Source organism: Molossus molossus, unplaced genomic scaffold, assembly GCF_014108415.1.
Source record: "Molossus molossus isolate mMolMol1 unplaced genomic scaffold, mMolMol1.p scaffold_m16_p_21, whole genome shotgun sequence".
Taxonomy (NCBI): Eukaryota; Metazoa; Chordata; class Mammalia; order Chiroptera; family Molossidae; genus Molossus; species Molossus molossus.
The window spans coordinates 9,727,547-9,753,679 of NW_023425357.1; the positions used below are offsets into that span (position 1 = coordinate 9,727,547).

Below are 26,133 nucleotides of genomic sequence, written 5' to 3' on the forward strand. Positions count from 1 at the left end.
GTTATACACGTGTGGACTTTGCTTTCTCAGGGCATCTGAGGTGGGGCGGGAGGCTTCCCCTCCTTGGGGTGGACGGCTGGACAGACCGGTTTAGAATGAGGGGGTGAGGGGAAAGGCCAGCCCCCAGTGCCTGTGGCACAGCAGGACTGGCACAGAAAGCCGTGCTCCCGGTTCCCGATGTGGGCGAGGGCAGGGAGAGGCCTGGACCTGTCACCAGAGGCCCTGGGCAAAGTCCTGGCCCATCCTCCACATGTGGGTGCTGGGCCCTTTTCCTACTGGATGGAGCCCCTGCCCTCATTGAGCCGCAGGCATTAGATGCAGCCAGGCTTCCCACAGAGGCAACGCTGGCGCCTGTTCCCTAAACCCAGTTAAGTTCCCTCCCCAGCCTGCACGGCTGGCTGGTGGACAGTGGGGTTTGGGAGCACTGCACCCAGCACATGGATGACACTGAGGGCACGTGAAGGGAATTAAATAACGTTTATTTCATTAGAGAACAAAACCAGCAGCATCACAGCTTGAGCCCTTACCCTATCCCATCCCCTCAACCCCGAAGCTTCAGCCTAATGTCGATAATGCGGACTGCGAGATCTGGACCTTGAGCGCCTGCAAAGAAAACGGGAGGGGCCCCATGAGGGATTGGGCAGGTGCACATGCACTCACACACGGGTGAGCGGTCTTATGCCTGCAACCAGTGTCCCTATGCCTGTGCCCAGAGCAGCAAGCTCAACTACCACAAGACCTGCACATGCGTACACATGTATACAACATGCATCTACACTCTTGGGGACCACTGGGACTACATGGTCAGGAGTCAGCTGTGGTGGGAGGGAGGTTTCCAAAGGAGGAGGCAGCCCTACAACTGAAGGGTGCAGAGTGGAAATGGATGAATGCAGCCCAGATCTCCTGCCACAGGCCAACTGATTTCCCAGGGAGCTAGTCTGGCTGACTTACCTTCGAGAAGAGCTGTATTCTCGACCTAGAAAGGAAGGAGGAGGTGAGGACAAAGCAAATGCCCAGAGCCAGGAGCCAGAGGCCAGGCCCAGGGCTGGACTTCTGGCGCCATCTTCAGCTGAGGCTCCACCAGTCTGTCCAATGATGGGGCCACAACCTGTGCCGCCCACCCACATCAACAGGCTGGGAAGGAGCATTTCTTCCATCTCCTGCAATTCTCTTGTGACTGAAACAGTACTGTGTGTGTGTATCTTAAGAGTTTTAACATATGAAAGACTAACATGATAATATCCCATGGTTTTTTGTAATTAGTTTTGACATGTTTTAAAAATATGTTATTAGTTTTTTAGAGAGAAAGAAAGAGGGAGAAATAGAAACATCAATTGGATCAAATACCTCCCGCATGCCCCCTACTGGGGATCAAGCCCGCAACCCGGGATGTGCCCTGACCAGGAATCAAACTGGTCATCTCGGTGCATGGGATGATGCTCAATCCACTGAGCCACACTGGCTGGGCTCAATTCTCTTTTTTTAATGCCCCAGAGCCTCCAGCCCAGCTCTCCTGGCCCAGTGACCACGGGACACTCACTGTAACGGGGGGAGGGTGAGCGGCTCTGCCGGCTGTACTGGCGTTCCCATTCTTCTCTCTCCTTCTCTCGGCGTTCCCGCTCCCTGCAGGGAAAAGGGGAGGCGACCCAGGAAAGGGTGAGTACGTGGCCCAGAACACTGAACTGCCGTGCTGCTGGGTCACCTGTCCAGGACAGGTGTTTCTGACATCCTAGAAACCATCCCATTGGAACGAGAGGGGATGCTTGCCGGGCAGAGCCAGGACCCCAATCCGTCAGCCTTGCTATGAAAGGCTCGCTGAACAAACAGAAAGGAGGGTGCATGGTTCAATCATCTCCCATTCCACTCGGGGTACAGTCCCAGTGCACAGGGACTTACATGCTAAGTGCTTAATTGGTTTTTACCAGAATGACCGGGATTTGCCATCCTGAAGGCAACATTTACTGGGTACCCTCTCCTGGCTGAGGTGGCACAAGGATTCCATCCCTATTCAGTAGCTGAGCAAACTGAGACTAAGATAGGAGAAAGGCCCACAGATGGTGAGTAGCAGGATCAGAACCCAGGTCTGACAGATAAAACCGAGTCTTGCGGCACTTTGCCCCGCACCTCCTAATGGAAGCACACAGCATCCGTGGAAACCCAACACACAACAGGTGTGTAATAAATAACGACCATGACAATGACTAACAGCAGTGGTGTTGGCACCGGACCTTCCTATGTGCCAGGCACCACACTGGGAGCCTCATGGCAGGATCCCGCCAAGGTGAGAGCATGATTGTGTCCGTCTCAGAGGAAGGAGTCCAGGCTCAGAGGTTACACTGCTTGTCCAAGGACCCACCACAAGTACAGGGTGGAAACAGAAATGGGTCACAGGCAAAACAGCCCTGCCACTGACTGACTTCCCTCCTTGCCAGTACAGAGCACTACAGCCTCCAATGTGGCCCTGGGTGAGGGCTTATGTTCTGGGGGGCCAAGTACACAGCAGCAAGCCAGCAGCCGGACCAGGCATCTCAGTGGGGACACCGACAATAAGCGAGCAAACCAAACAGACTGCACGCCGGGTGAGGGTTAGTGCTATAAAGCAGAAAGAGCAGGGCTGGAGGACGGAGCACTTGGCAGTGCACTGGATGGTCAGGGAGGAGATTCCCCAGGTGGAGTGAGGGAGATGACCAGATGAGGACCTGGGGAAGAGCTTGCTGGGCAAGAGAACAGCAAAGGGAATATGAGCTGGAGGCTGGCAGAGCAGCAGGGCTGCAGTGGCAGGTAAGCTGGAATGGAGGGAGGAAACAGGGCCAGGCAAGGGCTCTGGCAGGGCTATCGCTCAAAGCTGGGTGGCGGGGAACGAAGGGGATGGGGTGCTTCCCAGAAGCAGGTGGCTGTGGCCCTGATACAGGGAGCAGGACAGTCTTACTTCATACGGATCTTGCGGGCCATGGCGCGAAGCTCGTCTTCCCGCTCCTGAGGCAGAGATGACAGAGATGGCAGAGATGGCAGTGAGGGCTGGCCCAGCTGGCACCTGACCCGAGCCCCACCCCTCACTCCACCCTTACCTGCCGTTCATGCTCCTGCTGTATCATCTTCTCCTGAGCAGCCTTCTTATCCGCCTTGACTATGGGGAGAAAGGGACATGGTAGCTGAGGGATACCTCAAGAGCCCTCCAAGCTCGGAGGATCAACCAGCCTGCCAAGGCCCTGAGCATGGCGGCAGCAGGGCAGTGTGCACACGCAGCCCTCCCCAGAATGCCGCCCCACGAGGCCAGGCTGGAAGGAGGGAGCTAGGAAGACCTGGGGGACAGATAGGGGACATACACTGCCTGTTCAGTGCCTTCTGCATCCTCAACTTCAGCTTCTCCTGTGGCGTCAGCTTGGGCTGGGGAAGGGGTAAAAGAGGCAGGAGAGGGGGTGGGTGTCCCGGAGTTCCCACAACCCACCTCATCGAAAAGCTTGGGACTTTTAGGGGCATGTGGGGAAGGACAGGCTGTGGACACCTGCCATGAAGGTCTGGAGGCCCAGGGACAGATAGAGCCCTGGTGAGCAGCGAGGAGGAGAAGGGGTCATGGATTTCGTGGGGGCAGAGCCCTTCCAGCCTCCCTCAATCCCCGGGGCTGGATCTCCCGGCCCACCCGGGCCCCCTGCAGGCCCACCGGGCCCAGCACTCGGGCACTGCTGCTGGCGGGAGTTAGACGGGCGAGTTCCAAATTCTTACTGACTTTGGCAGCTCCTGTCTCTTTACCAGCGGCAGGTTCAGTCCTGGGAGGGGGAAATAACACCTGACATCTGTGACCCAACAGAGCCTCAGCACTCCCCTCAGCCTGAGTCAAGGCCATGGGTCTCAGATGCCCCCAGGGAGATACCCTGTCCCTCTCAGATCTCGCAGGCCTGGGCCATGACTCGCTCTGACCCATCACCCAAGGCAAGGCCCTCCTCAGACCCACCCTCCCAGGTCAGGGCCCTGTTCCCCTCAGACCCGCCAGGGAAGAAGCAAGTTCCCGTCAAAAACAGCCACGTCCACCCCCACCTCAGGCTGGCAACCCCCTTCCCCTAGCCCTGCGCCTGCTCACTTTTTCAGCTTCTCGCCCACAGCAGGGGACGACGCCGGCCTGGTCAGCTTCTCCCTTGGGGGTGATGGCGAGTGACTCTGGCTGCGGCTGCGGCTTCGGCTGCGGCTTCGGCTCTGGCTCTGGCTAGGGCTGCGGCTCCGAGTCAAGCTGCGACTTCGGGATGGGCTGAGGGACCAGCTGCTGCGGCTGCGGCTGCGGCTGCGGCTGCTGCTGTGGTGCCTGGGGCCCCGGCCACCCCGCCTGTACCAGTCCCCTGAGCGGGAGCGGCTCCTGGAGGCACAGCAGGGCAGGAGAGGGGTCACATGAGGCTCCAGAGACTCCATTTGCACCCCGCCCCCGCCCCCACGCCCAGCTCTGAATCTATAGTCCTGCGAGGCCCTGCGGCTGGTCCTGGTCCGGGTGACTCCACTTCTCTCCCGCTCCTTTTCCTCAGAAATCCCAGCTGCTCCCTGGCCTCGCTGTCTTAACAGAGACCACCTTCTACATACAACTACCCTAAAACCAACTAGACACACATTCACCTACCTCGCTGGGAGGTGACCTCTGGGAGGGTGGGACCTGCCTGGTCAGCTCCCCCTTTACACACTGTGCCCAGCCCTGGGCACCCAGGAGCCACATACTTATTCTTGTCAAGACCCAGGGTCTCACACCAGTGGGGACCAACCCCTCGCCCCACTCCCCACCAGGCTGCAGCACACGCCTTACAGACCCGGTTTGGGGATGAGTAGCCTCGACCTCTCTGCTTGGGACCCTCGCACTCCTCAGGGAGGGCTCCCTGACAGGCTGGCATTTGGCATGTGACTAGCCCTTCTCCAGCCTTTCTCCTATTGTTGCCCCGGGTCAGCCTACAGGGAATGACCTGCAAGCCAAATCAAGGCCCCACACTAATTCTGTTGGGGCTGTCCTGAGTTTTTACAAAATTCAAAGTTGTTGGCAATATTGAAAAAAACAAGAGCTGCCCTTTAAAAACCCAGACTCTAAACTTTTCTTGAGAAACCAGAAGACCAGGCAACACCAGGCCTGTCACTGAGTCGCCAATGACCCCATCTGATGGAACATGTGCTGGCTAGTTCACTAGGGCCCACCAGATCCCGTAGGTAGCTGCTGTTGAGATGCACGCAGCAGTAACACAAGTGATAATGCTGACAATGACAGCCCTTGCCCAGTGCTAGGCTACTGTATAAGCACTAAGCAGTTTCATGAATTTACTTGTCACACATTCACAACTCAAAGGGGATACTATCTCTAATTCACAGATGAAGAAACACAGATGAAAGTTCACTAGCAGGACCAGAATGTATACCCAGGCAACTGTTCTAAGGTCCACGTTCCCACCCACTGAGCCGAGCTGCCTCTCCACAAGCAGCCCTGATCCCACTGGTAAGAGAATGGGAAGGATGTCCCAGTATAGATGCTTTATTCCCTACACCACCTGCAATGCTCGCTTCAAACCCTGTCTCCTCTGAAAAGGGCCACCTAGATTTTCCTGGCCCGCTACCCAGGGAATGTCCCAGCTCTCAAGGCCAGGTTCAAATGCAAACCACAGGACACCCTGGAGTGTCCATGCACCTCTCCACCTCTGGGCCTGGAAATCCCTGTGAAAAGAGCAGCACAGTCTCCTGTCCCCACTGTGTCCCTGAGCATGGCAGCGGTGCTCCACCCATGTCACCATGCTTGGAGCTGCCTCACAGAGTGGGCCTACCTTCCCTGCAAACCCAGCATTCCCTGGTCTCAATGACCCCAGGGCCCCTCCCCACCCTAAGCACACCAGGCCGCACATACCTGCTTCTGCGACGGGGCCCGTACCCACCCCGCCGGGCTGGCGAGCGGGAGTAGCGGTGTCCATCTCGGGAGCCCCCACCTGAGTGCCGCCGACCTCGGCTGCGGGACCGGGAATAGCGCCGGGAGCGGGACCGGGAGCGAGACCAGGACCGGGAGCGGGAGCGTGCGTGGCGGCCTGAGCGATAGTAGCCCCCACCACGGCGAGAGCGGGAGCTGGAGCGGGAGCTGGAACGGGAGCTGGAGGTCCTCGTGGCAGAAGAGGAGGAGGAGGAGGAGGAAGAGCGGCGGCTGCAGGCGGGGTAGAGGGCAGGTCAGTACTGGCCTGGGCCCTAGAGCCCACCTGCCCCAGGTCCCCCCATGGTGGCCAGGGCATAGGGCAAGCAGCGTGAGCGTTACCGACCGGGCGTTGGCATTACGTCCCGGTGCGGGGCCGCCAGGCTGGGGGGGTGCGGGAGGCTTCCCTGTGGTGGCCCCTGATGCTGCTGCAGCGGCTGCTGCTGCAGCTGCCTCCTCATCGCTGCCCCCAAAACTGGTGATGAAGGTGATCTTCTCCTCACGGCCTGGAGTCGGGGAGCGGGAGCGGGAGCGAGACTCGGAGCTCGATTCCGAGGGCGACCTACAGAGCAGGGGAGGTGCCGTCATCAGCCTCCTCAAGCCTATCTGCTAGCTAAGGACACGCACCACAGAGCCACAGACATCAGAATGGAGTGACACCAGACACCCAACACCCATGAATAGAGCCAAAGAGCTGTCCAAGGATCTGGTTCATGACCAGGCAGCCTTTTCAAAAGAACCAGGAAAGGGAGTGACAGAACTGCACTGACTGTGTGGCTAAGAGGGAGGAACAGACAGACCTACACGTTTAACGTGGAAGGATTCCCCATGATGTGTCAAGTGTGTGTGTGGAGAGTGAGTTCTAAGACATTCAGTGTGGTACAAAGGAAGCGACTGATAACCCTCCGCTGTATCACCAAAATGTGCCTTACCTCACATACCCTCCCCAAAGCCCTAGAATGGGTCCCTCCCACCCCATTTTCAAGAGGGAAATAGATCAGATTGAGGTATGTTTGCCCTCAAAGCCCCTTCCCAGCCACTGTCACATCCGGGAGACACACATGTGCAGAGCCAGGCCATCCATGCCTATTAGTTCTACTGCTTATCTCTGGGAGTTCAGATCAAGGACAATTTTGATTTCTCAGTTATGCCTTACTGCCATCTTTGGTCATTTTTAACACAAGACTTCATTGTGATTAAGTCAGAAAAAAATTTTAAAAGTGCATAACCCAGCTGGTATGGCTCAGTGGTTAAGCGTTGGCCCATGCACCAAGAGGTCACTGGTTCGATTCCTGGTCAGGGCACATGCCCGATCCCCAGGGGGCATGCAGGAGGTAGTTAATCGATGTTCTCTCTCATCTATGTTTCTATCTCTCTCTCCTTCTCCCTTCCTCTCGCTCGAAACATCAATAAAAAAATTAAATAAATTTTTAAGAAGTTTATATGTAAAAATAAAGTTGGGAAAGCAGGCTAACATTCTGGGAAACAAAAAGATTCAGCCCTGGCCGGGAAGCTCAGCTGATTGGAGTGTCGGCCCTATACACGAAGGTCACAGGTTGGATCCCCGGTCAAGGCACACACAATGAAGGCATAAATAAGTGGAACAACATATCGATGTTTCTCCTTCTCTCTCCAAAATCAATAAAAACAACAAAACCTCAGATTCACACTGACATCAGGTGCCAAGACCCCCCCGCCAGAACACATCACTCAGTCTGTGAGCTCAGGACATCCTACAAGGTAGAACCCTCAGCCCCTCCACTAGGTGGTTTCCTGGCTGTTCCCTGGGCCCCTAGGAACTCACCGTTTATAGGGGTCATAGGTGGGGCTGTCTCGGCGAGCATAGCTATGGAGAGAACAGAATGGGACAAGGGGGAAATTGGGATCTGAGACGGCATTAAAATTGGGCCCAGCCCCTGAACCTGAGCATCCAAGACCAGACCCTGCGCATAGCAAGAAGGGGACTGTCAGTTAGGTTATGGGCCCTCCCCTGATACCTTCAACTATCTTGCCTTAGGTCTATCCGAAGCCTGAACCTTGACACTACCCACCAATGCTCCAGACCTATCCTGACTCCAGGTAACAAGGACTTCAGTCTTGGTCCTGCTTGGCCTCTAGACCCCAGACTGGAAGTGTCCCTCTTCCCACTACCTGCCCTTGGTTCTGCTAAGTGGGTCTGGCTTACTAATGAGGATAAAATTAGAACTAACATGTCTTAGATGCCACTTGCCCCAGATCACACATCTCATAAATAAAAGAGCTGGGATTCTAACTCAGGCCATATGGTCCCAAGCCTGCCTCTATGGTGATGATGATGTTAAGAGTCAGTGCAACTCTTGAACGAACATTTTCCACACCATACACCAAACCCTGAACCCACAACAGCTTGTTTAAGCCTCACAGCAACCCTCAATCACACTCCTTGAATACAGGATGTGGCAAAAAGTATGGGCTTGTCTGGGGCCACCAGGCCTAAGAGGCTGCGGCGAAAGGGCTCTCCACATGCCAGTCTGCCTCTTCCTAACCTGCTCACGACTTCAATGTGGGCACTGGCACAGCCCCTCTCCTAGGAGGTCACAGTGCCCCTTTTTCAAAGGAGGAAACTAAAGTCTGTAAGAGGAAGTCACTTGCCCAAGTTCAGACAGTGAGGGAGCAACCAAGCATCCCCTGCCCCTTGACTTTCCCAGCCACCCCTTGTCACCTCCCGCTGGCTCCCGGAGATCCTGGCAGGGGCCATGAGTCCAGCAAAGTGATAATGGTTGGCAAGACAGGGTGTCCACATATCCCTCAAGGCCCACTCCAACCTCTAAACCCTCCCCATTCATTGCCCCACTAGGAAGACTCTCCCTGAAGTCACAAGCCTGACCCCAAAGTCTTCCTGAGCCCAGCACCCTCCCCCAGAGCCTCAAAGAGTGCTGCTGGCAGGGCAGAGGCACAGGGGAGAACCCAACCTACCTGGGTGGGCTGATCTTTCGGCCCCTTAGGCGCTTCTCCCGGAACTCTCTCCGCTGGCGCCGGGAGCGTCGGCCCTGGAGTAGGATGTGTATCAGGCTGGTGAGATGTGCCCTTCCTAAGACTCACTCTTGCCCCCACCCTGGCCCAGTCCTCACCGAGTACATGGCCTTCTCCTCTTCAAGGGCCTTGGCATGTTTGATGGCCTCTGCCTCCTCCTTGTCTTTCCGAAGCATCCTGCACAAGAGGGAGGAAGGTCACATGGGAGGAGGGGGAAGGCCACAGGCAGAGTCACTGCAGAAGGTGAGGAGTCCCATGCCATCCTGGGGCCTCTCACACACTACTGCTGAGCACTTACTGCATGCCAGGTGTTGTTTTAAGTACTGGGGTTCAGTATTAAAAAAAGAAAAACAGAAAAATCCTCATCCTCATGGACTTATATTCTGGGGGAAAGACAGCCAATGACCACTGAAATGAATCACATGATAGGCTAGATGGTAAAAACTTTGATGGGGAAATAAAACAAGAAAGAGGGAAAGGAAGTGCCAGGGACAGGTAGAAGCTGCAGCAGCTTTCAGTAGGGGTCAGGGAAGTTACAGGGACAGTGACAGCTGAGGAGAAACCGGGGAGCAAGCTGTGCAGATGCCAGTAGCGCCAACAGCACAGATGGCCTGGAGGGTGGATGGGGCCTCTGGCACTTGACTAAGAAGGCCATGGAGGCTGGGCAGGGGTAGAATGTGTGGGTGGAGGGACAGAGGACCAGCTAAGTGAGACCTTGTGGCCGTAGTGAGAGCACTGATTGCTCCTGAGTGAGGTGGGAGCCATGGAGGGTTCTAGGCAGAAGGTACTGTGTTCAGATTTGGGGTTATTCAGATTCCGACTCACTGCCCTGATTAGCTGGGACCATTCTATGGGATCTGCACCGGGTGCAACACAGGGCAGAGGCTCAACCAGCCAATCATGACTGAACAAAGACATTCCACTAGAGGGTGCTGTCCACCAGGCCCAGGAATCCTGGGAGCTTCATTGTGGGTCAGATCACCACAGGTCATGTAGAGTTGGGTTCAACCTTCATTTCTGCCCAGGTTAAACTGGGTTACAAGGACCCAGCCCACAAGCTCAGAAACCTGTGTGTGTAAAGCCCTTAGTGCAGGGCCAGGCAAGTGCTCAGTAATGGGGTGGCTATTAGTATTAGGGGTAATGACAGAAATACCACGTCCAGAGTAGGCGGGGTGTCAGCCAGCAGTCCTCACCTGACAAAGTCACCATCAGCCATGCCATAGGTCGTGGCCTGTTTGTTAAGATCTGCCACCTGCTCCTGGTTCAGTTCATCCACGTCCACCTCCACATCTGCACCAAGAGAAAGGCTGTCAGGGGCCTAGTCGAGCCAGAGGACAGGGGAGAAGAGGCAGTGCCCCAGGAGATGACAGTAGGGGCGCCCACCAGACCAGAGGCCTCTGCAGGGAGGGAGTCAGGTCATCTCAGTATCCCCAGGCCAGCTCAGGGCTTGGCCAGAGGCAGGCACAATAAACGGTGGGGGTGGCGTGGGCCGGTGATATGATGGATGAGAGCCCAAACGAGCAAGCAGTGGGATGGATGAGCAAGACATATGAAGGGAGTGAGGGAAGAGTGAGGAGTGACTGGGGACCAACAGAGGGTAGATGGAGACGGGTGTCGGTCACAGGCAGTTAGGAGCTGGATGCGTGATAAGGAAGTGGAAGTGAGATGGACACTTTCCTTATATATGAGTAGGTAGCAGCCAGCTGAGTGAGAGGTGGGATGAGAGGAGGAGGGAGACGGTGACTGCGGTGGGTGACTGTGTCAATGTCCTGAGGTAGGGAAGGGCAGGGTGGGAGACGAGGAGTGCCTCTGTAACTGGATGACCACTTGTTTTCCAGGAGAGAGACAAAGGGGAGGGAGAGACAGAGGCTGACCCAAGTAGAAGAGAACGGAGCCCGAACCTAGGTGGGGACAGTGTCATAAAGCAGTGTCCTAGAAATGAAAAAGGAGATACAGAGAGGAAAGCTGGGAACAGGAGCACACAAGTGAGGCAGCGAGGACGGCAGGAGGCTGGAGTGCCCTGGAGCGGGGGTGGGAGAGACAGGAATGGTGAGCACAGGGCGCCCCACAGAGGGTGAGGGACCAGACACGAAAACGATGCCCAGGGGCTGCGAGGAGGGGGAGGGCAGAGAGGGGACCCCACCGATGTCGGGGATGACCTCATCTTCGTCCGAGTTGCTCTCCTCCTCAGCTGGTGACTCCTCCTCCTCTGGCTTCTCTGCCACCTTCTCTACCTCGGCCACCGTGCTGTCCTCATAGGTGTAACCAATGGAAGCCTTCTTCTCCGCCAGCCTGGAACGAGGGAGCCTGTGAGCCAGGGCAGCACCCAGGGGAGAGGACGCAGCACACCGAGCTCCCTGCACAAGGGCCTCTCACGGTCCATGGCAGCACAGTGCCCTGGCCTCCAGGCCCTCACCTGTGCTCTCCCTCAGTGCCCACCCCCCACCAGCTTCAACCTCTTCACCAAGACCAGCTCCAACACCCCACCTTCCAGGAAGTCCTCCCCCAGGCAGGGTCAAGTCCCTGCCCAGCCCACATTGGGTCATCACTGTCAGTGACAGCTCAGTCTCCCCTCCTGAGATTATGAGTCCTGCAAGGGCAGGGCCCAGGATTATCTTGGATAACAATGTGGCCCAGAATAGAGCAGGGGCCGAGTGTATGTCTGCTGCTGATTTTAGTCAACATTTCCTGATGCCTTCCCAGTGCCAGCCTTGTCCTAAGGGTGGGGTCATGCACAGGATCAGTCACATCAGTGACAACACTTTAGCTGAAGGGAAGCAGCAAGTGTGAGGCTCACAAAGGAGGCAGCCCCAGCAGCAGGAGGGAAGGAGTCAGGGCACTAGGACCATTGTGGAACAAGTGGGCCACAGGTGCCCTGGAGGAGGGGACAGTGTGTACGAACCATGGAGAGACCAAGTACGGCCAGACCAGGGTGGAAAAGTGAGACAGTCTGACTGCTGCTCTCCCAAGATGGCAGCTGGGGACCTCCCTGCTCCAGGGTAAGAACCCACACCCCCCAGCCATTCCTCAAGGGACACAGCCTTGAGAAATCCCTCTCCAGAGTAACAATCAGCTGCTAACTGCAGGCTTACTGCACAGCAGGCACAGGACAAGCACATTTCAAGCTCCGTCTCTCGCAGTCCTCACCACTCCAAGCAGAGGGGACTCCTGTTAGCCCCACATTACAGAAGAGCACCCCAAGACAGAGAGGGGCGGTCTCACAGGCAGGATTCAAACCCAGACCTATCTCTCCACAGGGCCTGCTCTCCTAACTGCACACCCACCGGTCCACAAGCTGAAAACATATTGTACAGGTTTTGCAGCAAAGCTTTCCCCTCCAGCTGCTGCTTCCTCTGCAAATGTATCATGTGCCTGCTGTGTGCTGAATACTGGAACCAGCTCTGGGGAGACCAAGGTGGACAGGACAGACGAGGCCGTGCCCTGGTGGGGCTCACAGTCCTCCTGCCTCCCCCAATCCCTCGGTGCCCCAGACCCCTACTCACTTCTTCTTCTCGTCCTCACTGGGTCTCTGGAGGCCTCCATACAACTCATCAATGTAGATCTGGTACAAGCACTGCTCCTCTGAGACTGCAGCAAGGCAGAAGGCATGCGGTCATAGGGGGCCGGGGACACTGGGACTTCAAGAATGTAGTGGAGGAAAGATGGGCAGGTTCAACCCAAGCCCGGCCAGGAGCAGAGTCACTGATTTCTAGATAATCAGAAACTGTGTATGGTGGGGACACAGGAACTGCAGGAGGGCCCTGGCTATACCACTGATTCACCATGTAACCCCGATCAAGGGACTTCACTACTGTGCGCCTCAGTTTTGTTTTCTGTTAAATGGGACCACTGGCAGAGAAAGCACCTGCTACTTGCGTATCGCTACTTTCTGTTAAGGAGGCCTCTGGCTGGACCCTTCAGAACCATAAACCTACCCTGAGTGCAGGACGTCACCTGGACCCCACAGGCCTCTCCACTGCATGCCTCTCTGTGGTTTTTAAATTAAGTATGGTCTGGGGCTGTCAGGGCTCTCGCTCAACCCACAACACCCACCTGGGGGGACTAAGCAATGTACCAGAGCTTTTCCTGACCTTACACTGGTCCCTTGCCTCTGTGGGCCTCAGCTGTTCTATCTATAAAGCGAGGTGGATGGGCCAGGCGAGCATGGAGGTGACATGGCCTGGCCTTCCCTGGCTTCAGCAGCCACCTCGGTTCCTGCCCGTGGTGGACAAACCTAGAGGAGGTCTGGTTGACCAGTCTCACATGAGCTATCTCGCTCTCCCTGCGCCAGCCATTCAGGCTTTCTCTGTTCCTCCAGCATCCGCCTCCTTCCCTCCACAGGACTGTTCTCACACCAGGTCCTGTGGCCTGCCTCTTATCAGGGAGCTCCCACCCACCTTTCACTGACCCCTGCTCAGTCAAGCACCTCAGAGAACAGCACCCACTCTGCCCTAAAACCCACCTTAGTTGTTTTTTATTTTTCCTTTATTGATTTTATAGAGGAAAGGAGAGGGAGAGAGAGATGGAAACATCGAGGGGAGAGAACATCGACTGGCTGCCTCCTGCATGCCCCCCACTGGGGATTCAGCCCACAACCTGGGCATGTGCCCTGACCGGGAATCAAACCGGCAACCTCTTAGTACCTGGGTCGATGCTCAACCACTGAGCCACACCAGCCAGGCCCACCCTAGTTTTTCATCAACACCCACTTTCCTGATTATATGGTTGTTGCCCTCTTCTCCACTAGATCTCTGATCCCAGAATAATCTGACCCCCAACAAGTGCTCAGGAATTGTGGGAATGAATGAATGCAGAGTCAGACAGAACGAAGGGAAATTCTGCCTCTATCGCAAGAATCCGTGTGGCCCTGGGTGAAGGCAAAAACTACAACAATATCAATAATGATGAGTTTTCCTAATTCTAAGTCCTCGCTGATTTTAGAGATGCCAAAATGTCTATCTTAGAAACAAAGAAATATGGGAATAGTGAACCCATAGGGAGGGCCAACTGTTCCAGGCTCAATGCTGGGGCTTTAAGCACCCCTCACCGAACCATCACACTCATTATCACTGTTCTCTAGGAGACTGAGAGCCAACCAGACTAAGGGATCCACGTGCCCTGTCTTCCCCTTAACTCCACAGGGAACCCAGGGAAGGAAAGGTTCAAAGTCCTTCTCAGGAGGCAAGCTCGAGAGTTAGGAGCTGGCTCTCAGGAAGCAGTGGTGGTTATGGGCAGGGTGAGAATTGCATATCTGTAATGAGATGGTGTCTCCCCAACTCCTGACCGATACTGTCCTTGTCTGTAAAACGGCATCACCCTCACCTTGCTGGGTGGTTATGCCGATATAATAAGATATAAAAACCCAAGTCTGCCAGAGTCCAAACCTCCCCGGGCAAGCCGAGAACGGGGAAGTCTCCCTGAACCTCCATTTTCTCACTGGAAGGCAATGGTGACTGCTTGGACAACACTGGACACATGTGAATGCTTGGCAAACTGTCAAACTCAGCCTAACTAGTTGTTCAAAACAAGGAGCAATTTCCTCTTCAGAGCTCACAGTACGACCCATGCAGGTAGGAGAAATAAATACACAGAGAAAAACAAGTCACTGCAATTTCCCCCCGAGTTTTTTAGGAAAAAAGACCATACAGTCAGAGGGCCTAGGATGCAGAATTGACCTCGGCAGGATCACCTAGTTCAGCAGACATCTCCTGCACCGATTCAGGAGGAGGCCCTAAGAGGGACAGAGCTGGGACCAAACTAAGAGCCCTTTAGTAGAAAGCACTGGGAGGAAATTTCTTCCCAAACTTGTGGAAGTCTTCCAGTCTCTAGGGGCCCTCAAACCACCTCCCTGCACCCCAGATCACTCACTGCCAGCGAAGTCGTTCTGCACCAGGCCTCGGTAGCGCTCATAGTTACATTTCCGCTCGTCCGACTCCTGTTCTGGGGAGCTTTGGTAGAGGTCAAGGTCTTGAGATCAGAGGGAGAAGGCACATCCCACCCCAGCCAGCAAAAGGGGGAATGAGGGGCCCAGCTCAAGCTGGGGGTCTTGGGGGGCTCCCTAATTGCACATCTCCTTCCTTCTAGGAAGGTGGCCGCAAGGGCTTGGGAAAGCAGAGGCGCTGCTGGGTCAGACTCCCTGCTGGCAACCCCTTGGGGAGACAGCTTACATGGTGGTGAGCAGTGGTGGGGTGTAGTCAGGGATGTGGTCCAGGTGGGCGCGAACATCAAAGCGGTCAATCATGTTGTTGGTGTCCCCCTGCCAGGGCATCCTGAAGTGGGAAGCAGGGGAGCAAGGAGCTTAGGGTCCTCACTGCCCGGGACACAAAGTGCCTGTTCCCTGCCACCTCAAGGATGGGAACCTGGCCCTCAGTCCACTCTAATCCCCATGCCATAGCTCTCACCCTCACCCCTCTCCTCTCAGTCCCTTATGCTACAACCTACGTGAATTGAGGAAGCCTGAGTAGAGCCCCACAGAAACTGTGGTCCTTTTTCTTAGGACCAAGCAAAAGCAAGGAACTTGAACCAGGTCCTAGGGGCCACTTGCCAAGCTCCAGTCACTTGAAACATCTCCTCTGGCCATCTACTCCCTGCTTCATTTCGGCCTCTGATGCATTCCCCTCTAAGTCTTCCAACCACCACTGCACCCTAAGGCCTCCATCCCAACCCATCAACTCTCCCTAGCTAGTGACTATCACCTTCCCATGCAGGTCAAGCCTTGCCTGCCTGAGCCCTCAAAGGTCTGTCCATACCCCAGGTCACAAACATTACCTGGCCTCCCCCCAAACTCAGTCTTACATGTTAACAGGGCTCTCTGCGGCCAGGGCAACTGCAGAATCCAGGTGTATCTTGCAAGCTCTGCCATGCACCTGCAGGAACTGGGCTGGGTCCTTCTTCTGCAAGGACAGACAGGATAGGAATTATCTTCCAATGAGCTCCAAACCTCATCACCCCCACACAACCAAGTACAGCAGCGAGCTCACCTCTGACGTCAGAGGTGAACTAACCTGCACAAGGGTGGCAGGGTGGTGGCACTAACAGGGGCTACCCAACCTCTGGGGAACAAGGGAAGAGTTTCCCTCTAGAGGTGGTGGCAAGAGGCTCTGAGCTTTGGCCCAATCTTCTGCACAGCCAGTACCAAGACCTCCCTCCTTAATATATCACCCCCCACCCAAGGCATTCAGAGCTAGGTGTGAGCACTTTGGCTTGACCAGCCTTCAAGACACCAGGACTGACAAGCCACACGAAAAGATGATCAATGTCACTAGTCATCAGGGAAATACTAATCAGAACCATGAGAGGCCACTCCACACTCATTAGGACTAAAATGGAAAGAAACGGACAACGTAAGTATTGATAAGAATGTGAAGCCCTTGGGGTTTGGCTCAGCGGTTGGAGCGTCAGCCTGCAGACCAGAGAGTCCTGGGTTCGGTTCCCGCTAGGGGCACATACTAAAAAAAGAAAAAAAGAACGTGGAGAAATTAGATTCTTCAAATACGTAAAGAAAGAACAACCGTGTGACCCAACAATTCCATTCCTAGGTAGAAACCCAAAAGAACCAAAAACAGATATGCAAATACTTGCATACAAATGTTCACAGCAGCACCATCCACAATAGCCAGAAGGGGAAAACAATCCAAATGGCCACCAGCAGATGACAGATAAAATGTGGTGGCAATAACAAGGAACGAAGCACTGACCCACGGTGCAACATGGGTGAACCTCAAGAACATTCACTGGGGGAAAAAAGTCAGACACCAAAGGCCATACACTGGACGATCCCGATTACATGAAATGTCCAGAATATGCAAATCCAGAGACAGAAAGCAGATTAGTGGTTACCCAGGACTGGGAAGTTTGGGGACGGGAAGGGGATGAGTGACTGCTAATGGGTGCAGGATTTCTTTTCAAGGTCATGAAATTTTCTAAAATTAGATTGTGGTGATGGTTACGCAACCCTGTGAATATACTGAAAACCACCGAACTATTCACTTGAAATGAGTGACTCGTGTGGTATGTGAATTATATCTTCAAAAAGGTGTTTTTTAAAAAAAGTTTAGGAGATGGAGGAGAATGTCCCTGAGTCTATGTCCCTCAGGCCTGAGCCCTCGCTCATGTACAGGTCACAATTCCAAGGCACCGTCAGTGTCAGGAAAGGAGAAAATCTAGCAGCAGCAGCTGCACCACTGAGCACCTGTGTGCAGGGCCCTGGCTGTGCTCAGCTGCATGCCACATCACAGGACCCCACGAGAGCCATGAAAAGGCTGCTGTGCTAGCCACTAAATCCTTGCCGAGCTTCAGCAACACCTCCCCAAGCACCTGACCCCTGCCTGCCCACAGCCCCACTGCCACCCCGGCTCTGCTCCAGCCAGCATCTCCTCTCACTGGGACCCCATGGCAGCCTCCTCAAGGACTCCCTGTGACCACTCTCACCCTCTGCAGTCCATTTTCCACATGGTGATCATGGGTGCAGGATTTCTTTTCAAGGTCATGAAATTTTCTAAAATTAGATTGTGGTGATGGTTACACATCCCTGTGGATATACTGAAAACCACTGAACTGTTCACTTGAAATAAGTGATTCATTTTGCATAGGGTTCTGCAAAAACCTATTAGTCCCTCTGCTCCAAGCCCTCACATGCTCTCCACCAGCTCTGCTCCAGGCAGCCCAGCCTGCACCATTCCATGAACACACCCAGGATAGACCTTGCTTCACTCAGGACCTCAGCTCTTGCTCTGCCCTCCACCTGCAATGGTCTTGTGCATGACACCCCTTCATTTTTCAAATCTCCTTGTAGCTCGCCCTAGCCCTGGCTGGTTTTGCTCAGTGGTTAGAGCGTTGGCCCATGGACCAGAGAATTCCAGGTTCAGTTCCCGCTAAGGGCATGTACCTCGGTTGCAGTTTGTCCCCAGCATCGGTTGGGGTCGTGTGGGTGGCAGCCACTCAATGTATCTCTCTCACATCAATGTTTCTCTCTCTCTCTTCCCCCCTCTCTCCTTCCCACTCTACCTGAAGACACATGCAGAAATGTCCTCAGGTGAGAATTAAAAAAAAAAATAGCTCGCCCCACAACCCCTCATTTCCCCTACCTCCTTAACCCCATTGTTTGCTTCAGAGCACCTACCATCACCCAATGTTTCACCTCACATTCACTAATCATCTGTCTCCTACACTAAAACGTCACCTCCCCCTGGCCAGGATCTCTGTGTTGCTCAGTCACATACTCAATGGCTAGAATAGGCCTGGTCCACAGCAGGTGCTCAGAACACTCCTCACTGACAGATAAGGAGACTGAGCCCCTCCGGGAAAAACCTTCAGCATCAAGTTTCCAAACCCTACACTTCCTCATTACCTCCATCTCCCACTGCAATCCCAGCTAGCAGATGAACAGGAGCACCTGCCACCACAAGGAGCTGAGGAAGCAGAGCTGGTATCGGGTCACTATCTATCCTGTACCCAGAGTACCAGGCACTGGGCCGTTACTGTCCTCATCTCACACCTGAAGAAGCCAAGGGGTGATACGTCCAAGACCACTGGGGCTGGCAGAGATGGCGCTACTAGAATTCAACCCCTCACCTGCCTCCTTCAGTTCCTCCCCTTAGGCCACACAGCACCTCAGCACTGTGACAGCCCCTAGCCAAGCCTAGGGCCAAGACTCCCCAGACACTCGTCCGGCTGCTCCAGGCCAAAGGCCCAGTTCCCACAGCCCAGACTCGTGGAATGCTGTTTGCAGGATGGACTTTGGCAGGTACAGGGAAGCCACTGGCAGTGCAGGCACCACAGAAGGGAAAAAGCATTGGCTTGAGACCAAAAACCTGAATCCAGAGCCTGGCTCTATTGGGAGATTCTGGAAATCAATGAACCATACTAAAAGCCAGGCATTGAACTAAGTGTTTTATGTGCATTTTCTCACTCAAACTTCTCAACCATGGGAGAAAAGTACTACTCTTGACCCCATGTTCCAGATGAGGCTCAGAGGGATAAGGCCTACTTGCTTCAGATAACATTAGTAGTAAGCAGAATTAGGATGTGAACCCTGACATAATTTACCCTCTTCAGCACTTCTAAGTGTATAGTATAGTACCATTAACTATATGTACCTGTTGTGCAACACATCTCTAGAACTTTTCATCCTGCCAAACTGACACTCCATACCCAATGAGCAATAACTCTCCTTCTCCCTTCCCCCCACCCCTGGCAACTACCATTCTATTTTCTCTTTCTAATGGTGTGGCTACTTTAGGTACCTCATACACATGGAATTCTGTAGTATTTGTCTTTTTGTGACTGGCTGATTTCACTAGGCATAATGTCCTCATTGTTCTTCCATGTTGTAGCATGTGACAAGACTTCCTTCCTTTTTAATGCTGAATAATATTCCATTGTGTTTATATACCTTTCCTTTATCCATTCATCAGCAGATGGACATTGAGGTTGTTTCCACATCTTGACTCTGGTGAATAATACTGCAATGAACATAGTGTACAAATATCTCTCCAAGATTTAAAATCTGTTCTGGCCAGATGGCTCAGCTGACTGGAGCATCATCCATACACCAAAAGGTTGTGAGTTCAGTTCCCAATCAGGGTGCATATGGGAAGCAATTGATCAATGTTTCTCTCTCTCCCCGCCCCCGAATTCCTCTCTCTCTAAAAAAATCAATAAAGTCCTGACCAGTTTGGCTCAGTAGTTAGAGTGTCAGCCCACAGAATGAAGGTCATGTGTTTGATTCTGGTCAAGGGCACATACCTGGGTTGCAGGTTCGATCCCTGGCCCTGGTTGGAGTCATGCAGGAGGCAACCAATAGATGTTTTTCTCTTACATCGATGTTTCTCTCTCCTCTCCCCAACTCCCTCTCTTCCACTCTATCTGGAGATTAATGGAAAAGGATCTGCAACTGAGGATTAACAAAAATAAATTAATTAATAAAATTAAAAATCAATAAAAACAGCCCTGGCTAATGTGGGTCAGTGAGTAGAACGTCAGCCTGTGTGTGGACCAAAGGGTCTCGGGTTTGATTCCTGGTCAAGGGCAGGTACCTGAGTTGCAGGTTCAATCCCCAGCCCAGTCTGAGCATGTGCGGGAGGCAACCAATCCATGTGTCTCTCTCACAATGGAAAAAATATCCTCAGGTGAGGATCAACAAAAAAATAAAAATCAGCCCAACTGGTGTGGTTCAGTGGATTGAGCATCATGGACTGAGAGGTCCCGGTTGAATTCCTGGTCAGGGCACATGCCTGGGTTTTGGGTTTGATCCCCAGTAGGGGGAAGTGCAAGAGGCAGCTGACTGATGTTTCTCTCTCACATCAATGTTTCTATCTCTGTCTCCCTATCTCTCTAAAAAAAATCAATAAAAACATATTTAAATAAATAAACAAATAAAAATCAATGAAAACATAATCAGGTGAGGATTAAAAATATCTAAAATCCATTCTTTTTAAAAAAATCCTCACCCAATGGTATTTTTCCACTGATTTTTAGATACAGTGGGAGGGGGAAGGGAAAGAGAGAGAAACATTGATGTGAGAGAGACACATTGATTGGCTGCCTCCCAAACAACTCCAACTGGGGACCGAACCTACAACCAAGGTAGGTGCCCTTGACTGGGAATTGAACCGCAACCCTAAAATCCAAAAGCCAACACTCTAACTGCTGAGCCAAACCTGCCAGGGCATAAAATCCATTCTTAACCTTGGACTATTTGGCTCCAGGATCAGATGGGGTCAGGAGTTCATTCACAAAGTTTTTCATTCATCATTCAACTGTTATGCAGTTACATACTTTGTGTAGACCCCGTGCTGCCCTCATGGCTCACAAGTCCAATGTGGGGACAGATCTATCCTGCAGTGATGACCTAGAGTTGAGCGGCACCAGGATGGGGGAGTCCAGAGGGATGCCTGACTCAGCCGGGGGAAGTAGGGGCTCAGCCTTGGGGCTTTCTGGAGGAAAGACACCTGAGCTGATATTTATTTATTTCCCACTTTTGTATCTTCAGGGAATTGTTCCTTTATGCAAACCACTGATTAAAGAAAGTAGACAATGACAGAACCAATGTCCACTAAGGAGAGAGGGCAGGCACCAAGGACAAACCAGAAGCAGAGAAGCTACCTCTGTCAGAACACACCCACTTGGCCTGCCACATTTTACCCCAGCTTCTTCAAATCTCACCCCACGGCCTCCTCTCTCTCAGTCCGAGAATAAGATGAGAGACCTGTGTGAGCAGCCCATCCCCCCCCCCCCCCCCAGCAGCCATCAGCAACTGCCCAGCCACTGCCATTTCCACAGCTTGGTGGCTCAGATCCGAATGCTGATCACGTTCATGTATGGGGACAATGACAACTTGTACAGGCCTGCACTACAAAGCACCCCACAGACACCCCACTGTTCTTGTTTTTGAAGCTCTTCCCTGTCACCCCCAGTGAGAGAAGCTGGAAATCACCACTGTCCCAAGGGGAAAATGAAGCTGAGGGAGCTCCCAGCTAACAAAGAGAGCCTGAAGTCCCAGGCCTTCAGAGAGACCCAACTCCATCCCTCTTTCCTCTACATCATCCATCGACCTGGATGCCAATGCCAGTTCTACCTGGTAAGAACAAGTTCAGTAACAAGAGCTAGCATTGACTGAGCAAGCTGCCCTGAGCGAGCCCATGCTCAGTGGTCTACGTGCCCAATCTTACTGAATACTCCAACGACCCTGTGAGAGAACTGCTCTTGTCCCCAACATTTGTAGCAGACCATTAACTGGCAACCAAAATCCATCCCCCTCTTCCAACAGTAACAGGACTCCTAATATTTCTGGTACAAGGCCACCCAGAATGAACCTCTTAGCCTTCCTTGCAGCTGTATGTGACCACAGGACTACTTTCTGGCCAGTGGGATATGAGCCGAAATGTCATGTGCAAACATCTAGAAACTTTCTTAACAATGGCAGAAACACCTTGGTCCCTTTTCCCTCCCTGCTGGATGGAATGAAGACATGATAGCCAGAGTTTGAGCAGCCCTTTTAGACCTTGAGACAATACTGGGAAGGAAAGCCATGCACAGCTAAATAACAAAATGGTTCCTGAGCAGAAAAGTGGGTACCACTAGGCATCTATGTGGAAAAGGAAATAAACTTTTATTTTGCTTAAGCCACTGATGTTTTAGGTCTCTATTATTCAGAGCCAAACCTAATTCTACATGTTACAATACTTCACATGTAGAAGAGGCAACCAGGCTCAGGAGACAGTCACTCATCCCAGGTCACACAGTATGTAAGTGGAATAGCCAAAATCTGAACCCAGAGCCCCATGACTCCAAACTTGAAGGACCTAAGCATTTTTGCATGTTGCCTCATGGCTGTGTCACCTTGGACAAGTTGCTACACCTTTCTGAACTTCTACTGTGGCAGTAGAAAGCCCCGGTGAAGAGCTAAGAGAGGCCAAAGGTCAGAAGGCCTGGGTTAGAAGAATGCCAGTTCTGCCTCTTGCTATGTGACTGTAGGCCATGACGTTCAGGGCCTCAGTCTGCTTATCTGTAATATGGAGACAATGAGAACCACCTCCTAGGCTGAGGTGAGAACTTGATGAAGGGAAGGAGACGCATGTCAAATGCTTAGCACAGCCCTGGCCAGGTAGCTCAATTGGTTAGAGCATTAACTCCAATATGACAAGGTTATGGGTTTGATCCTCAATCAAGGCACATACAAGAATCAACCAATGAATGCATAAACAAGTAGAACAAAAAATCAATGTTTCTCTCCCCCTCCTCCTCTCTCTCAAATCAATAAATGAATTTTAAAAAAGTAATGGGTACTGGGTCTGGCACATCATGGGGCTTCAATGACTGGCAGCTATTCATTTCTAAGCACTGGCTGTGTTCCAGGCCCATTGCTGGGGCCTCAGTTATGGCCAAGACAGCACAGACCTTGCCTTCCTGGTCATGTTATAGTTATTCTGACACCACCAGAGGTGGACTCTCCTTAAGTCCAGTAGTTATGTCATGGGTGACACAAGGCAAGTGAGAAGCTCTCAGAGATTCCTCTCCTAGGGTAACAGCAGCCTCAGCCTTACAGGTGACTGAGGATTCAAAGAAACCATATATCCAAAGCTGTTCTCACATAGCCTAGTGCCTGAGAAGGATCAATTAAAATGGTAACTGCTAGTGTTATATAGTTTTAGTTGATCTATTCTTTCAAACCGTATTTGTTGGGCCTGAGCTTGGGATGGAAACGTGACCCAAATACACCTAGTCCCCAAGCTTACAGAGCTAGATATGTATGGAAGGACAGGGAGCTATGACAGCACTTACCAGGATACCTGACTGATTGAGGGAGATGAGGAAAAACTGCCCTACTGACTGAGATCTGACAGATGAGTTGCAGTTAACCAAGTACAGGAAAAGTTCATGCAAAGGCCCTGTGGCCAGAAAGGGCTATATAATTCTGGGAGGTAAACTTATACTTTAAAAAAAAAATCCTTACCCGATGATATTTTTCTATTTATCTTCAGATAAAGTGGGAGGGAGAGAGAGAGAAATATCAACATGAGAGGGACACATAGACTGGTTGCCTCTTAGGGGACCAAGGCCTGGACGAACCGCAACTGAGGTACGTACCCTTGGCCAGAATTGAACCCGTGACTCACTGGTCTGCAGGCGATGCTCTACTGCTGAGCCAAACCGGCCAGTGCAAACTTATACTCTTTATACATCTTTTGTGTTAGAGATGGTCATCTAAGTAGTGAGGAGGCCAGATGGCTTGAGCAAAGGAACAAGGCAGAGTAGGTGGCATAAGACTGGAGGGGGGGGTGAAAGCCAGACCAGCAGAGATTTTTTTTTTTTATCCTCACCCAAGGACATTTTTCAATATTTTGTTCAGATGGGGGGGGGGGGGGGGAGAAACATCAACGTGAAAAGGACACATCAAGTGGTTGCCACCCACACGACCCAACCAGGGCCAGGGACAAACTGCAACCAAGGTACGTGCCCTTAGCGGGAACCGAACCCGGGTCTCTCCGGACCCCAGGCCTACGCTCTAACTGCTGAGCCAAACCGGCCAGGGCCAGCAGGGACTTTTAAAGGCTGTGTTGAGGAGCCTGGGTTTTCTCTCAAGGGAACTAGGGAGCCACAGAAGAGTACTGAGCAAGGAAGGGACAGGGTCAGCTTTGTGCTTTAAAAAGACCTCTCTGAACCCTCTGAGGTGGGTGGGTTAGATGAAGCAGGACTAAAGGCCAGGAGACCAGGGAGGAAGCTGGGACAGTGATACAGTAGCAAGTGGGAATGTCTATATAAATATCATCTAACGGGAAAACTGACCTATTACACAAGTGTCATTTCAAGCTGGGGTCTCAATGACAAGTAGGAGTTAAACAGCTGAGGGGAGGCAATACAGGAACAAAGTGTGGAAGCAGAGCTGCAGAAATGGACGTCGGAGCTATCCAAGGATGAAGCTGAAAGGCTGGTAGAGGACAGACCAGAAAGGCCTTTTAAGTCATGGGATGGGGTTTGGTTTATTCTCCAAAAGCAACTGGAGCATCAAAGCATCAAACAGGAGAGGGAAGTGGCCCGAGTTCACTTAATGAATATTGATGGCACTCCTGTGGGGTGCCATGCCAAACCTCAAAAGTGGTTGAGCTCTGAGCTCTGGGCACTGCAAATACAGCAGTAAGCAAGACAAACAACATTCCAGAGGTGGCCAGTCTCATATCTGGACTGCTGTGAGTGCTACAAAGACCTTCCTTTTTCCTGCTAACACCAGCTGGGCTATGAAGCCACACCAAACAACACAGTATGTGCTAACAAACAGAATGCCACAGGGTTTTACCAATGATTATGCTGCAAAAATGACTGAATATTCTGAGGAAACTGAGCTCTCGGCATATTTCCACGCCCAAATTTTACCAGGATGACCAGGGCCCCGCCCTCTTGAGGAGCTCCCACCCCAGATTAAAGGTCGGTTACTTACAATCTTTTCATAGTACTCCCGCCGCCTCTCTGCCCTCTTCTTGTAGTCAACCATCATGCCTCGGAGCTTCCGCTCATGCTTCCGCGCCTCGTGCCACATGGTGGAGAGGTGAAGCCTGAGGCCTCAACCTGGAGTATGAGAAGAGGGGAGTGTCAGACGGGCTGCAGAAACCACATGGGCAGAATCAAAGTCATGGTGACAGAGCTAATTCTACATGTCCCCTTCAGGGAGAGGCTGCAGAACCGTGCACCTGCACCAGATGCTCAGGCGTATCCCTGACAACTCTGATCCAGGACCTTGGGCAGTCTGAAACCCCCCAGGTGATTCTGGAGTGAGCCTCCACCTCTGGGAAGGGGGGTCCTGGGTTCAAGAAGCTGGAGTCAAGAATGAAAGCTTTTGGAATGGAAGGAGCGAGTGTTTGAAGCTCTAGAGGCAGACCCTAAGCAGCCAGGACTAGAGCTCAAGAGAGAGGGAAGTGCTGAAATGGCTCCTCCGTGGAGATGGGTATGGGTCGTAGGGGGAGGGGAATGAAGGCAGGGGGAGGAAGAGTAGAAAGACTGTGGGAAGAGAGTAGTGAGGTGGAGGTGGAGGTCGAGGGCAGGTGAAGGGCATGGATAGGAGACCGCGACGCTTGTGGGCAGAGGAGGAACACGAGGTAGTACTATCTTTCCTTACAGGGAGCTGAGGTCTAAAGGAATCTGAACGGGGGTGGGGGAATGAAAAAAGGAATAAAGGCTGAGCTTGCAGACGAGAGGGAGTGGGTTCAGTTTAGGGGCAAGGCTCGTGGACACGGGCGGAGCCCGAGGTTTTGGACAGAGCTCGAAGACCCCATTTATCCACCTACTCCCTGGGGGCTCCGGCCATAGTCTTTTTTTGACAAGGGGGCGGGACCTGTAGCTAGCTGCGGGGTCGGGCGCAGCGAGTTCCGGCCCACAGCGCAGGCACGGGCGCGGCCTGAGGCCCGGAAGGCCGAAGACGACGCGGGGTGTGAGATTCTCAGGGCCGGGGCCGAGCAGAGGCTCACAGAAGCCTGGGGAGGGGCGGAGGCAAAGGCGAAGCTGGGTTGACGCCGCCCAAAGGCCAGGACGTCGGGGCCACCGCCTGCACTCACCAGCTCCTCGCCGTCTGCCTCCGCTACGCTCGCGCGCGGCCCGCACAGGAAGCGGAAGTGGGAGGCCGCGCGAAGGGAGCGGGGCGGAGCGTGGCAGAGCGCGCTTCCGCTACAGTGAGGGGCGGGGCCTGAGTGGGCGGGGCTCGGGGTGGGCGGGGA

The 26,133-nt window shown here is 53.1% G+C and overlaps 1 protein-coding gene across 2 annotated transcripts; it reads right to left on the reverse strand.

Moving 5' to 3' along the window:
• Positions 1–458: 458 nt before the first annotated feature.
• On the reverse strand, positions 459–26,043 carry LOC118639061 (CLK4 associating serine/arginine rich protein). 2 transcript variants are annotated; one of them, XR_004961142.1, is made up of 21 exons: positions 25,975–26,034; positions 24,864–24,991; positions 15,722–15,819; positions 15,094–15,195; positions 14,795–14,874; positions 12,430–12,514; positions 11,070–11,218; positions 10,120–10,216; positions 9,025–9,103; positions 8,870–8,943; positions 7,719–7,760; positions 6,261–6,476; positions 5,861–6,148; positions 4,079–4,348; positions 3,724–3,767; positions 3,327–3,387; positions 3,069–3,127; positions 2,930–2,976; positions 1,541–1,623; positions 952–976; positions 459–603 (listed from the first exon to the last, which is right to left on the reverse strand). XR_004961142.1 is itself a non-coding variant. In XM_036275255.1 (21 exons), the coding sequence occupies exons 2-21, from the start codon at positions 24,960–24,962 to the stop codon at positions 561–563; spliced, it is 2,037 nt and encodes a 678-aa protein (XP_036131148.1). In that variant the 5' UTR covers positions 24,963–24,991; positions 25,975–26,043; the 3' UTR covers positions 459–560. The 2 variants fall into 2 exon arrangements, 1 of the variants encoding a protein (XP_036131148.1); XM_036275255.1 differs by having other exon boundaries at positions 3,728–3,767; positions 25,975–26,043.
• Between the last annotated feature and the right edge of the window lie 90 nt (positions 26,044–26,133).